This window comes from Echiichthys vipera, assembly GCF_963691815.1.
Source record: "Echiichthys vipera genome assembly, chromosome: 11".
NCBI lineage: Eukaryota > Metazoa > Chordata > Actinopteri > Perciformes > Trachinidae > Echiichthys > Echiichthys vipera.
Genome location: NC_139836.1, coordinates 4876310 through 4889937, shown reverse-complemented (window position 1 = coordinate 4889937; position 13628 = coordinate 4876310). Strand labels below are relative to the sequence as shown.

The following is a 13628-nucleotide window of genomic DNA, read 5'->3' as shown; positions in this document are numbered from 1 at the left end:
TGCTTCATCACAGACTCGAACCTGATTCTACTTTAATTAATCTGGAAGTAATCCCCGACAACTGTACAAGATTATTTTAGCCGGAAATATATTTAGCTGCGCACTGTTTCCTCACCAAATGACGCGTCTTCATCTGTTCTCATGTTAAAAGTTAGTTTTGATGATTATATTTGGTGTTGTTTTCATTCGCAGGGCACCATTCATCCTTTCAGGAAGACGCACAAATCCATCTTTGGAAAACTCCAGCAAGAATTCAGACTTGTGACCTCAGACAGACGGGTAAGTGTGTGTTTGTGAGTTTAAATTCACTGTTTAACCTACATTTCACACTTTTCCCCCTTTAATCTCTGTTTCATCTCTGAGTTTTTGGTTTCATTTGTTTGTTTTTTGATGAGCAACCGACTAAATCTGCGGGGTTATCATCACCCAAAGCTCGTCTTTCCTCCCGGTTTTCGCTCCGTAGCGTCTGAAGAATCCTGGCTCCGTAATCCCATTGTGCTGTAAGCTGGTTAGATTCTGTGTCTCGCACAGAGTCAACCACAAACACCTCCAGTAATCCTGTTTCCTAGCAGGTCACCATGTTCCAGTGAAAGCAGCAGGGTTGAATCCCTCAGACTAAAGCACCATCAGCCACGATCAGCTGCTGACTGCTGCTCCACTTTGTCCGACAGCCTTTGTTTCTGCGTATTCCCTCTTTTATTTGCGCTGATCCAAAGTGCTTTAATGTGTCGTTTGGATCCTTTATTCATCCGTTGTCTTTCCATCTTGATGCTTTTGAGTTTGAGCTGGAAGTTGAGATGCCCTAAGTCCCACTAAGAAGAATAAAATACAAAAAAAAGTAAATCTCCACCCACATTTAGACTTCTTAGAGTACCAAACATCAGCCGTGGTCATCTTGGATTTGTGTCAGTTACGATACATGTGAATCAAAACAACTGTGGTGGTGAAATTGAACAGAAAAGAAAGTTCTTGAACTCTTCTTCTGCAGTGTAACCCACCTTTCACCTGGCTGGGATTTAATCCGGCTTTGTCGCTCCCCTTCTGCTATCTAAGAAGTTACTGTTCTTAAAATCCCTTCGCTGCGGGAAACGACAACCATCAAGTTACATTAAGCTGCTCTGTGTGGAAGTTTGCAGTTGCTGGAGCGAAACAGATGGTAAAAAGTCCGACTCTCATGCCCGACGGTGTTGCTTTCTGGATCTGTTTCTCCATCGTCAGTCGGAGTTGATTTGCCGCCTCTTTTAACTCTGGCAGCGGCGTGCACCAGTAACACTGACTCGACCAGCGCACTGATCTGTTCCACTTCACACAAGCTTCTGTCATAACAGTTTAATAAGTTTCTGCACGAGCGATCGTCTGTCATCCTAATGTGGAGTCCAGAGAGGTGAAGTACAGGCAGCCTTAGAGATGGGACGATACTTGTTTTTATTGCGGATCGCAATAAACTCGCAATCTCATCTCATCTTCATCCGCTTATCCGGGGTCGGGTCGCGGGGGCAGCAGCTTTAGCAGGGGACCCCAAACTTCCCTTTCCCGGGCCACATTAACCAGCTCTAACTGGGGGATCCTGAGGCGTTCCCAGGCCAGTGTGGAGATCTAATCTCTCCACCTGGTCCTGGGTCTTCCCCGAGGCCTCCTCCCAGCTGGACGTGCCTGGAACACCTCCCTAGGGAGGCGCCCAGGGTTCATCCTTACCAGATGATCCTGAACCACCTCAACTGGCTCCTTTCAACGCAAAGGAGCAGCAGCTCTACTCTGAGGACACTCGCGATAAGTCGGGATAATCTGTGAATGTCCTCAAGAGCGACTTGACCGGGGACTTTTCTCTGCGTACGCACACAACAAACTTTAGGTTTTTATCATTTAACAGGCTCTCTAAGAATGTGTTTCCTTAAATAACAGGTTAAGTGATTGCAGTGTGTTTTAGTGCAGTTTTTAGAGTTTTAACAGTTTCAGTGATTCTGCGGATAATTTCATGATTAACACTTATTTTGTCCGGGATCATCGTGACATGAAAGCTTCATATCCTCTCATGCCTCAGCAGGCTTCAATCGGGTCATTTTAATGTCTGGTTTCGCCTCCTTACATGCAAACCGTCGCTGCCTTAGGAGCTTAGTGCCACCCAAGACTTTTCTAACTGGTTTAAAGAAGTGCAAAGAGTGTTTTTGTCCTTTGTTCCAGGCCTCACTCCAGCGCTGGACTGGGGTCTGGATAAGAGAGACTCAAGCAAACATCGTGGCCATGTGATTATTTGTTTTTCCTCAATTTAGTTACTTAATTCTGCCCTTTCTGGGTCAGTAATTATTTAGAGTGCGGTGGAAACGAGGTCTTATTGTGACATTAGAGAGCTTATTTATGATTTGATAGCAGTTTTTGGGTGAAAGGGGGCCAACTGCTCCACATGGACTCATTCAGTGGAGAACGCTTGGATCCTTAAGGCCGTACATTTGTTTCTCCTGTGCAAATGCAACTCTGATTCTTAAATCTTCTAAAGTCTCCAGGTAACTCTTGGTCTGGGTAGTTGTAAGAACTTGTACAAGCAGTCAAACAAACATTAAGAACATTATTTAAATGTCAGGGAAGGCCGGCTGTGATGCGTCTGATAAAACTACACTTCACCTAAAGCCACTGCTTTGAAAACAGGGAACAACAACAACAGAGTTTGTCCTAATTTCAAGCTCAGAAAACATACTTAGTTGAAAAGCTTGCAGTGATTTTTTCCCCCCTCTAAAATTAGAGTACATGAAAAAAAAGTAGTAGTGCATCACAACAAAACAGAGACAGATGTAGAGTCTGAACAACACTGGGATGTCAAAATTACAGAGAAAACACTGGAGACACGATAATGAACGTGAAGGGATCTGTGACATGATTGTTTTCTGTGTATGTGTGTGTGTGTGTGTGTGTGTGTGTGCGCGCGTGTGTGTGTCAGCGTTATTGTGCTATAATCCACTTTGACCACATACTGGCAGGGGGTCTTGCTTCCCCATAGAGCCTTGGATTGGATTACACGGTGTCGGACACGGCTTAGGGACCAAACATAGTTCAAAACCGGCGAAAGTTGAGATGTGCTTCCTCAGCGCTGCCGCCGCCGCCTCCCGTCTCCTGTTACCTTTTTGTGTTGTGCGAGAAGAAAACATGTGCTTTCAGGTGCAATTTCTCTGCTACAGCAGCATTCTTTATTGACAGATTGCACTTTACTCTGAAATCTGCGTTTAAACCACCATGAGACCCCACGGGCCTTGGTCTCGTACTGTGCGCGCTCACGGCGGACATAATGGCTCGCTGGGACACTTGATAGAATGGAGCCATTGTTATGTGATTAGTAACAAACTGTCCGCTGTGAAAAGAGTCTATTAGATCTCAAGCTCCAAGCACACTAGATCCTACGCCTCCTACAATGTAGCTCAATGGTGTCTCTTCATTAGACGCTGCTTAACTAAACAGACCTCCTCCAGAGCCACCGAAGATATTATGTGACTGTTTTGACAGGCTGAGTAGGACGTCTACCAGCTCCTAACAACCATTTTAGGTGTAAAATCATCCTTGAAGTCCCAGTAAAGACGTGTAATAGTCCAAGTTCTCTACAATAAAAGTTCAAATTAAGCCGCACAGAGTCATACGGTGTGTTAAAGTGTAACAACTATTAACGGAGAAATCCTAGAGAGTCGCTAACAGCCGGATGTGGCTAACAGTGACTAGCTTGTTGCAGCACGGTGAAGGATTTCAAAGGTCTTTTTTAACCACTAATGCTGCTGAAAATAACAGCAAACCTCTGCAGCAGCATGAGAAGAGTCCCTACACACACAACAAAGCACCAATGGGCTCCTTCCACTGTAATGGACTTTACTATGAGAGGAGCTGGTACAGGGGCCAGTAGGTAAGTCTTTAAAACACTCTTTAATAAACTCTGGCTTCACTAACTACACTGATGAGGCTTTGTTGTGTGTGTAGGGACTCTTCTCATGCTGCTGCAGAGGTTTGCTGTTATTTTCAGCAGTATTAGTGGTTAAAAAAGACCTTTGAATGCCTTCATCGTACTGCCCCGAGCTAATCACTGTTAGCCACGTCCAGCTTTGAGCGACTCTCTGGGATTTCTCCGTTATTAGTTGTTACACGGAAAAAAACTGTCTCGATGGCTTATTTGATGGGTGCAAGTGCAGAAAAAGCCCCTGGGATGATTTTACGGCAGAGTTTCACTTTAAGTCACTGAAGGCATCAGGGAAACGCTGAGGCTCTGAGATGAATCAACAGAAACACATATTTTTGGAGCAGCACTGTGAATTATCACACACTTCTTCCACCTTGTGTTGTACAGTACATGTTCTAGTGTCATAGTTGAAGCTTGAGCACAGCCACTGTGGCAGTTACAGAATGTCCTGATCAAACGTCCGCAGAGGAAAGACATGACTGGAGGACAGGAGAGCGAGGGGACCGGGCGAAGCAACTGAGTCAGAAAACTCCTCGGTCCGCGTCAACAGGCCACCGCCGCCAATTCATTATGTAAGTAGGTTTATTTTGAGAGGAGAACACGGCCACCCTGGAGACATAGAGCCCTGATGGCTCCGGTCTGAGGAGGAGGAGGATTTTATGTGTGTCCGTTGCCACCGGAAGCGAGTTCTGGTGTGTTGCGACGGCGACGCGCTGCAGGTGTCAGTTCGGTCAAAAAGTCCCACAAATCCCTGCATGTACTCCCCGCCTGTTGAAACTTACCTCCCCTTCTTGCTCTGCCTCTCGTCTTCAGAGGCTAATCTGAGTCACGCCTCTGCTCACCATGATGACACGCATTTCCCCGGCGCTGCCCGATGATGCGGCAGCGTGGCACGGCGCTCAACAGTGATGTAATCAGGCCTGGCGTCAGCAGGAGCTCCTATTTAATGTGGTACCTGGTGCTGCAGCTCTGTCACTCCAATGTCACATGTAACCTTAATATGTTGGCACGCCGTCATGTCGCCGGACGAAGCCGCTGACGGACAGACGGGGGCAGCAGAGCGTCAGGATTTAATAACCGTGCACTCTCCTCCAGGCGCTGAGTGTCTGTGTACGTGAAGGGGGGTTGGGAATGTTTTGGGCCAAGTGCTGTCTCTCTGTTTGCACACATAGACACATGCACGCATGCATGCACACACACATACATACACACACACACACACACACACACATATACACTGTGGGTCTCCCATGCCTGTCGCTGGCTAGTGCTGTCACCAGACGCCCCAGTGCTGTCATAACACAGCACACCACAGTAATTGTAGATTTCACAGCACTCGGCGCTCCTCACCACGGCATATGACTCCAACACGAAGTGACAGGCCAGGGCGCGCACACACACACACACACGTTCCCTTGTTCCATTTTCTCGTTTCTCTTCCCTCTGACACACACAAACGCGCTCCCTCTTTCCGCTCAGAGGGCGAGTTTAGACTCAAGGTTGTGTTTTTTTTTCTTCATTGAAAATTCTGCTGAACTTCCGTCCGGCGGAGGGAGTAAGAATGCTGTTGAATGGGCTCACATGCGGATTGTTTGGAGCAAAATTGGTATTTGTGGTCTTCTCTTATTGGCCATCTTTCCAAATGCTTAAACAACCGCTTTATGTTTTCTTGGCAAATGACTTGTGGTTGTTGTTGTGTGTAAGGTGACCTTGATGCACCGCCCCACAGAACCTCGTAGGAAGGCTTCTGACGTGGACAAAGACCGCAGCTCACATCCTGTTTCCTACCAGCAGTCAGTGTTGGTTTCTTTTTAACCACGGCCACAATCTCGTGCTCACCTTAACCAAGCGGTCGCCTACAGCTAATCCAGCTGAAAGACATCATGTTGACATCATGTCTAAACAAATCCCTTTTCTCTAAATGGACACTTTGCAGTTTATGCATTCGACTACTACCCTATAAATAAACAGCTGCCTTCCTAAAATACTCCTGATAGATTTAATCAGACAAATACACAAAACTCATGCAATGAAACAGAAATGACAAAAGATACAAATGCTATGGCAACCGTGACACATGCACAAATACAGGCAGAACAGAGCACTGCCAAGACAGTCAGCACATATACTGTTACAGTATTAGATATTCACTAACGTATGACATCAAACAGAGGAGGAGGGAAATCTCCACATATACGTCTGAAAACAACACTTTCTCCCTTTTTTGCATACAATCTTCATTCCTACCCTCACCTGTGGTCATGAAAGCTGGCTCATGACCGAAAGAACCAGGTCGCGGGTACAAGCGTCCATAATGTGTTTCCTCAGGAGGGGGGTCTGGAGTCTCCCTTAGAGAGAGGGGGAGAAGTTCAGCATCCGTGAGGAACTCGGAGTAGAGCCGCTGCTCCTTTGCGTTGAAAGGAGCCAGTTGAGGTGGTTCAGTATCATCTAGTAAGGATGAACCCTGGGCGCCTCCCTAGGGAGGTGTTCCAGGCACGTCCAGCTGGGAGGAGGCCTCGGGGAAGACCCAGGACCAGGTGGAGAGATTAGATCTCCACACTGGCCTGGGAACGCCTCAGGATCCCCCAGTTAGAGCTGGTTAATGTGGCCCGGGAAAGGGAAGTTTGGGGTCCTCTGCTAAAGCTGCTGCCCCCGAGACCTGATCCAGGATAAGCGGATGAAGATGAGATGAACTGAACAGATGAAATCATTTTCCTGTTTATTAACTAGATAATTAGTTGACGATCTAGACGCTGAAACATCTGCGATCGTCTAAAATGGCTGATAATAATTTCCTTTGACCAACCACTTCCCAGTTTGTTCAGCTGTCATGAATCGAGCATGACATGATTTTGTTTCCAAAAGCAAACGTATAAAGGACGATATCCCTCACGACTCCCACTCTGCTCCCTTTCTCCCACTTCTTTAACAGTTGTTTTGTTTGCTTGTTGTCGTTTTGCAGTCGTGGAGGATCCTGCTGTTCGGGGCTCTCAACCTGCTGTGTACCGGCTGTCTGCTGATGTGGTGCAGCTCCACCAACAGCATGGGTGAGCCCGCACACACACACACACACACCCACCCTCATACACACACACACATAAAACAAACAGAGTGTCAGAGGGAGATGCAGATAGACACATGCGAACTGACACACACAGACAGATGTGCACGGGAGAAAAACTCACTTTGAGACTCGGACACAGACGTTAACAGGCGGAGATACCTGTCTACACACACTAAACACAGATTGACAGTTACACTTTCACAGCAGTGCGAGTGTCGGTTTGTGTGTGTGTGCGCTGTAGCAGCGTTAAACACACTGAACCCATCTTTAGGAAGTGTGTTAGCAGTGTCGTCTCGTCACAGGGGTTCAGACTGATTCTGCTGCGTGCGTGCGCGCGTGTGTGTTTGAGGGGGGGTCACCTCAGTCAAAATATGGCACTTTAAAGGGCATGTTGAGGAAACAGTCCTTCACAGCGTCTGCTTTTACCCTCTGGTGCTACAACACAGAGAACACATCTGTCACATTGACGACTACGTTTTTTTTCCTCCTCTCCTCAAATAAATGTGGTCACATCAGCGCGGAATAACATTAAAGAAGGTGTTTAAATGATTTTTATCTGGTCTGAGTTCTGAAGTTTGGTTCTTCATGTCCATGAGTAGTAATAATAATAATCTTGTACTCACTAAGTTCATCACTAAAAGAAGCCAAAGAAGACAAACTTGCATGGAAGACAAAATTAATGTCAGCTTTGACGATTCTTGGTACACTCTCTGGAGGTCCCCTTTCTCAGTGAGACAGCCGTGCAGTGAGACAGTAGTGCAGTGAGACAGTAGTGCAGTGAGACAGCAGTGCAGTGAGACAGCCGTGCAGTGAGACCTCTGTGCAGTGAGACAGCCGTGCAGTGAGACAGCCGTGCAGTGAGACCTCTGTGCAGTGAGACCTCTGTGCAGTGAGACAGCCGTGCAGTGAGACCTCTGTGCAGTGAGACAGCCGTGCAGTGAGACAGCCGTGCAGTGAGACCTCTGTGCAGTGAGACCTCTGTGCAGTGAGACAGCCGTGCAGTGAGACAGCCGTGCAGTGAGACAGCCGTGCAGTGAGACAGCAGTGCAGTGAGACAGTGTTTATAGTCAGCGAGGCTCGTGTCTGCCACCAACATTAAATCCTCTCAGGGATTCCATCACTCAGAAAATGCTGCCGCGAAAAGAACAACATGCAACCTTATCCCCGCTCTGCCTGCAAATACTGCAGCATAAGCCACACACACACACACACACACACACACACACACACACACACACACACACACACACACACACACACACACACACACACACACACACACACACACACACACACGCGCGCGCAGCAGTGGCGTCAGGTGTCGTGCAGACAGGAAACAGAGGACAGAGGTATCGAACAAATGGGGGGGAAGGCGACACCGCCATCAATATTCGGCCCCGATGAGAACAACAGGGGCAGACAGCGGCCCCGTCTCAATACTGTCGGTCCGATTCCACCTCATGTACAAAGTCTCCTCGTCTCACAGCATCAGCACACCAGCACCCGCACCCTCTCAAGTCCACCTGCTACTTCTACCTGAGGTTTTCAGCCGGACCTGTGATTTTATAATGCGGCGATAAAGAAGAATGATCGCTGCTTTTTTGCTGATCACAAAAAAACGTTTCTGTCACTTTTTGACTCACTGTGGGCTCATTTGGAAACAGAGCGTTCATGGTTAGAAGGAGGGACCACTCAGCAATGTCTTTTACACAGTATAAAATATATTTACAAGTGCCCACAAGTGTGACCAATAACTGAAGAGGAGGAGGCCCCACATGCTATACATACTGAATTATTAAATTATGTATTTTATCTCCTCTGCTCAGTGTAAACGGCCTGCAGTCCAAAGTTTCACTGAATTTAGTCTCTGATGAATCACTCACGGCAGAATTAAGTGTTTTTTTATCAGGTTCAATTTTAAATGAGACGCGTAGACAAAAGGGATTTTTGCATATAATTGTATCAGTCACAGGTGATGCCTTCAAGGACAGTCATATAATGTCGGTTATAACAGTTTCTTGCTATGATACATGGTGTCATTTTCATGCCGGTGTGTTTTAGAGGCTTTTTTGCAGTCTATGATGACTTCAATTGTTTTCTCGGATGCATTAATAGTTGAACACACTGAGAGGGGACGCTCTTTTTCAGTGGATTTACCTTTGATACACAGGTGAACCGTATGAACGGACAGGGTGTGGACCACGACGCTGCCGTACATGTCCTCGACACTCACTCCGCCAAACGAGGCCGTCGGCACTTCCGAACCTTGTGTCGAGTGTGCACGGACCCTCGTATCGGCCTCGTGTCCTCTCAGATCATCGTTGATGTTTGATATTTGATCAGCTGTGAACCTTGGGGGTAAATTTAGTGAGTTTATTGGTGTCCCAACAAAACCAGTGAGCGTATTTTCCGTAAATCAGAACTCAAGTTGTTGCCGGGCAATATGAGGATCTGGAGATGATAGAAATGCGTCCCCCATCAGAGACGGTGTTTCGACCGTAGTATCAATCCTGGAAAGAAGAAGAAGAAGAAGGAGGAGGAGGAGGAAAACATCAATATAACGGCTGTTTCCAAACTTTTCAACAGTTGTATATTTATTATGAGATCGATCGGCTGAAAGAGAACACAAACAAACCGAACTCTCATTATTCTCTTATTCTCTCAGCTCTCAGTCCCACTCACTGGACACTGTGTCCACCCGGATATATGTGAGATTATACGTCTCAGTGTGTGTGTGTGTGTGTGTGTGTTGGACAATATTTACATCCCACGCCTCCAGTGCATTTCCGCCTTTAGTTGAAATGAAGCATAACCTACATATAACCCCAAGTTAAATGTAGGCTAAGCAAAGCCTCATATGAACATACAGTTCTGTACATGTACGGCACTCTTCTGCAGGAACACATGCTCCGGCCCCATTAGCTCATGACTAACGGCTTAACAGACGTCTATGCACACACACACACGCACGCACACACAGCAGTATGGTCTGCATACATGCCTTGCTGGTGCACTGAGGCGGTTAACCCTACGTCGACCTGTGAAGCTGCAGAGAGCGACTCAGAGGGCAGCTGATCCAGATCCACCGCTACTGATCTCTCTCTCTGTGTGTGTGTGTGTGTGTGTATACGTACATTAGTTAAGAAAACATGGGACCACAGTGCAGCATGTGTGTACATATGGATGTAGTATCTTTTCCAGCTCACTGACTGTGTAGGGAACATGCTGTAGACTGTATTTACACGTGTTTTCAAAGAGCCACAAATGGGTCTTTGAATAACGCCTGGAAGCACAACGCATTTATCCTGAAATAAGATGTTGGTGGTCACTTCCTCTTTTTTTTTTTTATTGGTGAAATTAAGTGACAGACAAGAAGACATGGGGGACAAATACACCACACCATGTGGATTACAAATACAGACAGTGAGCATGACGTACAGTATAAACAGAATACGACGCAAAGTTACAATGATATGTATGAAGGTGGTTTGTGTATGTTTGTGTGTGTCTGTGCATGTGTATGAGAGGCAGATGGTGTGGTATTATAAACACATATAATATGGCATAGATAGATGACAAATAAATAAATAAATGAGGTAATGAATAAAAAAATAAGTATGAGAACAGAAGGAAGAGGGTGGAAAAAAATATATGTGTTCGTGGTGACGTCTTTTAACACAAATGCAGATTTTTTTGTGACTTGGCGGCACCAGGGGAGGCTCAAAATGCAAAACAAATCTATGCATAGTATTACCTTACTATGTTCTTAATATCTGGCTCTTTAGCTGCTAAATGCTGCTCTACCTTCACCTGCTCGTCTTGGTCCGGTGGGTTTATCAGAGGTTTTGCTGCTGCAGAGTGTGGAGACTAAACCCAACAGTAAATGTGCTAAAAAGCTAAAACTCAGTTGAGTCTGGGTGAGAACTTGTTGCGTTCCTCACTGAAAGCTGCACCTTTTCATATTGCAGTCATTTAATGTAAGTATAAATGTATTGATTAGTGCAGTTTTCTGGCACTTGTTTGTGAACAACTAAAGCATAAATGGTGATGAAGATCCCAGTGTGAAGCTCCTCATGAAGAGTCCGAAAGTCTTGACAGCAGAGACGTGTTGGGTCTTTTGTTCAAACACAGATGAAGTTCACAAGTTACTTAAGGCACACTCACACTGTTCCTACGTCCCGTGCCCAAACACGTTTCACGGCTAAAGTCTGGTTCCTTTGACCAGTGTGAGTGCAACTGTACCGCGTCTAGGAGCGGCACGCTTGCCGTCCACGGCCCGTTTGGGAGAGGTGGGCTTTAGTAAAGCACGTTTGCACATGTACGAGCACGAGCGTGCGCACGTGTGCGAGCATGAGCACGAGGCCTACGGCGGTTCTGAGGTCATTTCCTGTGCGCCTGTTGGGACGTAGAAAAAAGAAGGAGGGACCATGCGCGGACATTTAGAACAATGGCGGTGAAAGGTTCACGTTGGTGTGATGCGGAGGTGGAGTGTTTACTGCAGATTTGGTCGATGAAAAGATTCAAAAACAGTCGACAAGACGCACAAAAACTCCGAGGTCTACGGAAAGATCTGGAAACAAAGCCACGCATCGCCATGACGTCATCGATGCGTGTGACGTGTTACGGCGTGATGACGTATAGGCAGCAAGAAGCATTCTCCGAGGCCCAGGTAGTGTGAGTACAAACGGGCCTGGAGGGGGGGACAAGGACCCTAAAGCACGGGGCACGGGACGGAGGCACAGTGGGAGCCCTCCCCCTAGAAAGTAACCTTGACACTCGACTTGATGCTCGACTGCGTTTGATTCTACTTTTTAAATCTTCTGCATCTTAATTGACTGAGTGATGACAAGCAGCTGTTCTGTGTAGGTGTGTGTGCGCACATAAAGGGTGTGTGTGTGTCTAAGTGCTGTTTAAGCAGTCGTTGTTGCACTGTTGCTGAAACAAAAGATGATGATGATTCTACAGAACTGTGTGTGTGTGTCGTATCAAATTGTGCAGTGGACAACTGGATCAGCTTTCAGCCTTTTACAAAGCAAAGACATCAGCTTTTTGTCCCGGCGGACCACACACACACACGCACACGCGCACACACACACCCCTCAGCCCTGTTATCACCTCTCTCTCGCTCACCTCTGTCTGTCCATCACTCATTCACCTGAACCCACCCGTCTGTCTCCTCCTCTCCTCCCAGCTGATGGATGAGTGTCTTCCATCTCCACAACCTCTGTGATTGAGAGAGTGTTTGTGTGTGTGTGTGTGTGTGTGTGTCTATGTATGTGTGTGTGTGTGTGTGTGTGTACTTCTGTAGTCCATTTACAGACTGGTTTTACTGAAGTGGACCCAGAATAAATACTGAAGGAACAAACAGAGACTTTAAATAAAGCACAGTCGCACTCAATGTGCTGGCAAAGGTAACTATAAACCCTTATTATTGTTAGTATTTTTATTATTATTATTTTTTGGACAGTGCGTTAGTGTAAAAACAAACTCCAGACCATAAGAAGTTGAAGGAAGGGGACGCATCTTTTCCTGCATCTCTCACGTCTTCAGTGGGAACAAGATGCAAGAAAAAGCTGCACGGGTGTGAAACGTGCACGTTTTAGCGTGCACCGGACGTCTACTTGTGACGAGAGTTCGGTACCAAACCCCCGGGCTCAGAAAGGACTCCCCTGCCCAAGCTTCTCTGTCCTCTCCTTATTACTTATTTTTACAACTGAAATTAAGTTTTTGTAATTCCTGAGAGAAACTCCTGAAGAAAGGAATCCAACCCCACTCGTGACCCCTCATCACCGCTACGAGTCTCTGTCTGAACCCCATTTCCCGGGCTGTAATTTCTCCTCATTTCCCGGGATTCGCTTAAATCTTCTTGTAAATCTATTCAACTTCACGTGCAGGGAGCTCCACAGCCCAGCCCAGCCCAGCCCAGCCCAGCCCAGCACAGCCCAGCACAGCACAGCACTTTGGTTTTTAAACGTGTTTCATAAATCAAGTTTGAACCAAGAACGGGATTTCCACTCATATTTTGCCTTTAATAAATAACGCCTCCCCAGTGATTTGGAACTTGCGATTTTGTGTGTGTGTCTGTGTGTGTGTCTGTGTGTGTGTCTGTGTGTGTGTCCGTGTGTCCAGCTGTTTTTCGGCCCAGAGCACACTGAGAAACCAGGTCAAGTGTCTGTTCCACAGACGGATAAACACTCCTCCTCCTCTTCACTTTTCTCCTCCTCGTCAGAGACTGTGTGTGTGTGTGTGTGTGTGTGTGTGTGTGTGTGTGTGTGTGTGTGTGTGTGTGTGTGTGTGTGTGTGTGTGTGTGTGTGTGTGTGTGTGTGTGTGTGTGTGTGTGTGTGTGTGTGTGTGTGTGTGTGTGTGTGTGTGTGTGTGTGTGTGTGTGTGTGTGTGTGTGTGTGTGTGTGTGTGTGTGTGTGTGTGTGTGTGTGTGTGTGTGTGTGTGTGTGTGTGTGTGTGTGTGTGTGTGTGTGTGTGTGTGTGTGTGCGCGCGCGTGCGTGCGTGCGTGCGTGCGTGGAATGAGCTTTTAAGATGATTTTATTGTAGAGCAAAAGCTACTTATAAAACACACAAAATCAGTATTTCTGCTACAGATACAACACATTATATTAATTAATACAGAAATACA

The 13628-nt window shown here is 46.6% G+C and overlaps 1 protein-coding gene across 1 annotated transcript in view; it reads left to right on the top strand.

Annotated features, from left to right (window-relative positions):
* The window catches only part of slc30a6 (solute carrier family 30 member 6), a gene marked incomplete at its 5' end in the record, with an annotated part of 59607 nt that overhangs the window by 2637 nt on the left and 43342 nt on the right, over positions 1 to 13628 (top strand). Inside the window, 2 exons of the mRNA XM_083922731.1 lie at positions 193 to 279; positions 6894 to 6978. Of these exons, the coding sequence (XP_083778857.1) occupies positions 193 to 279; positions 6894 to 6978 (172 nt within the window). The remainder of the gene's footprint in view (positions 1 to 192; positions 280 to 6893; positions 6979 to 13628) is intronic.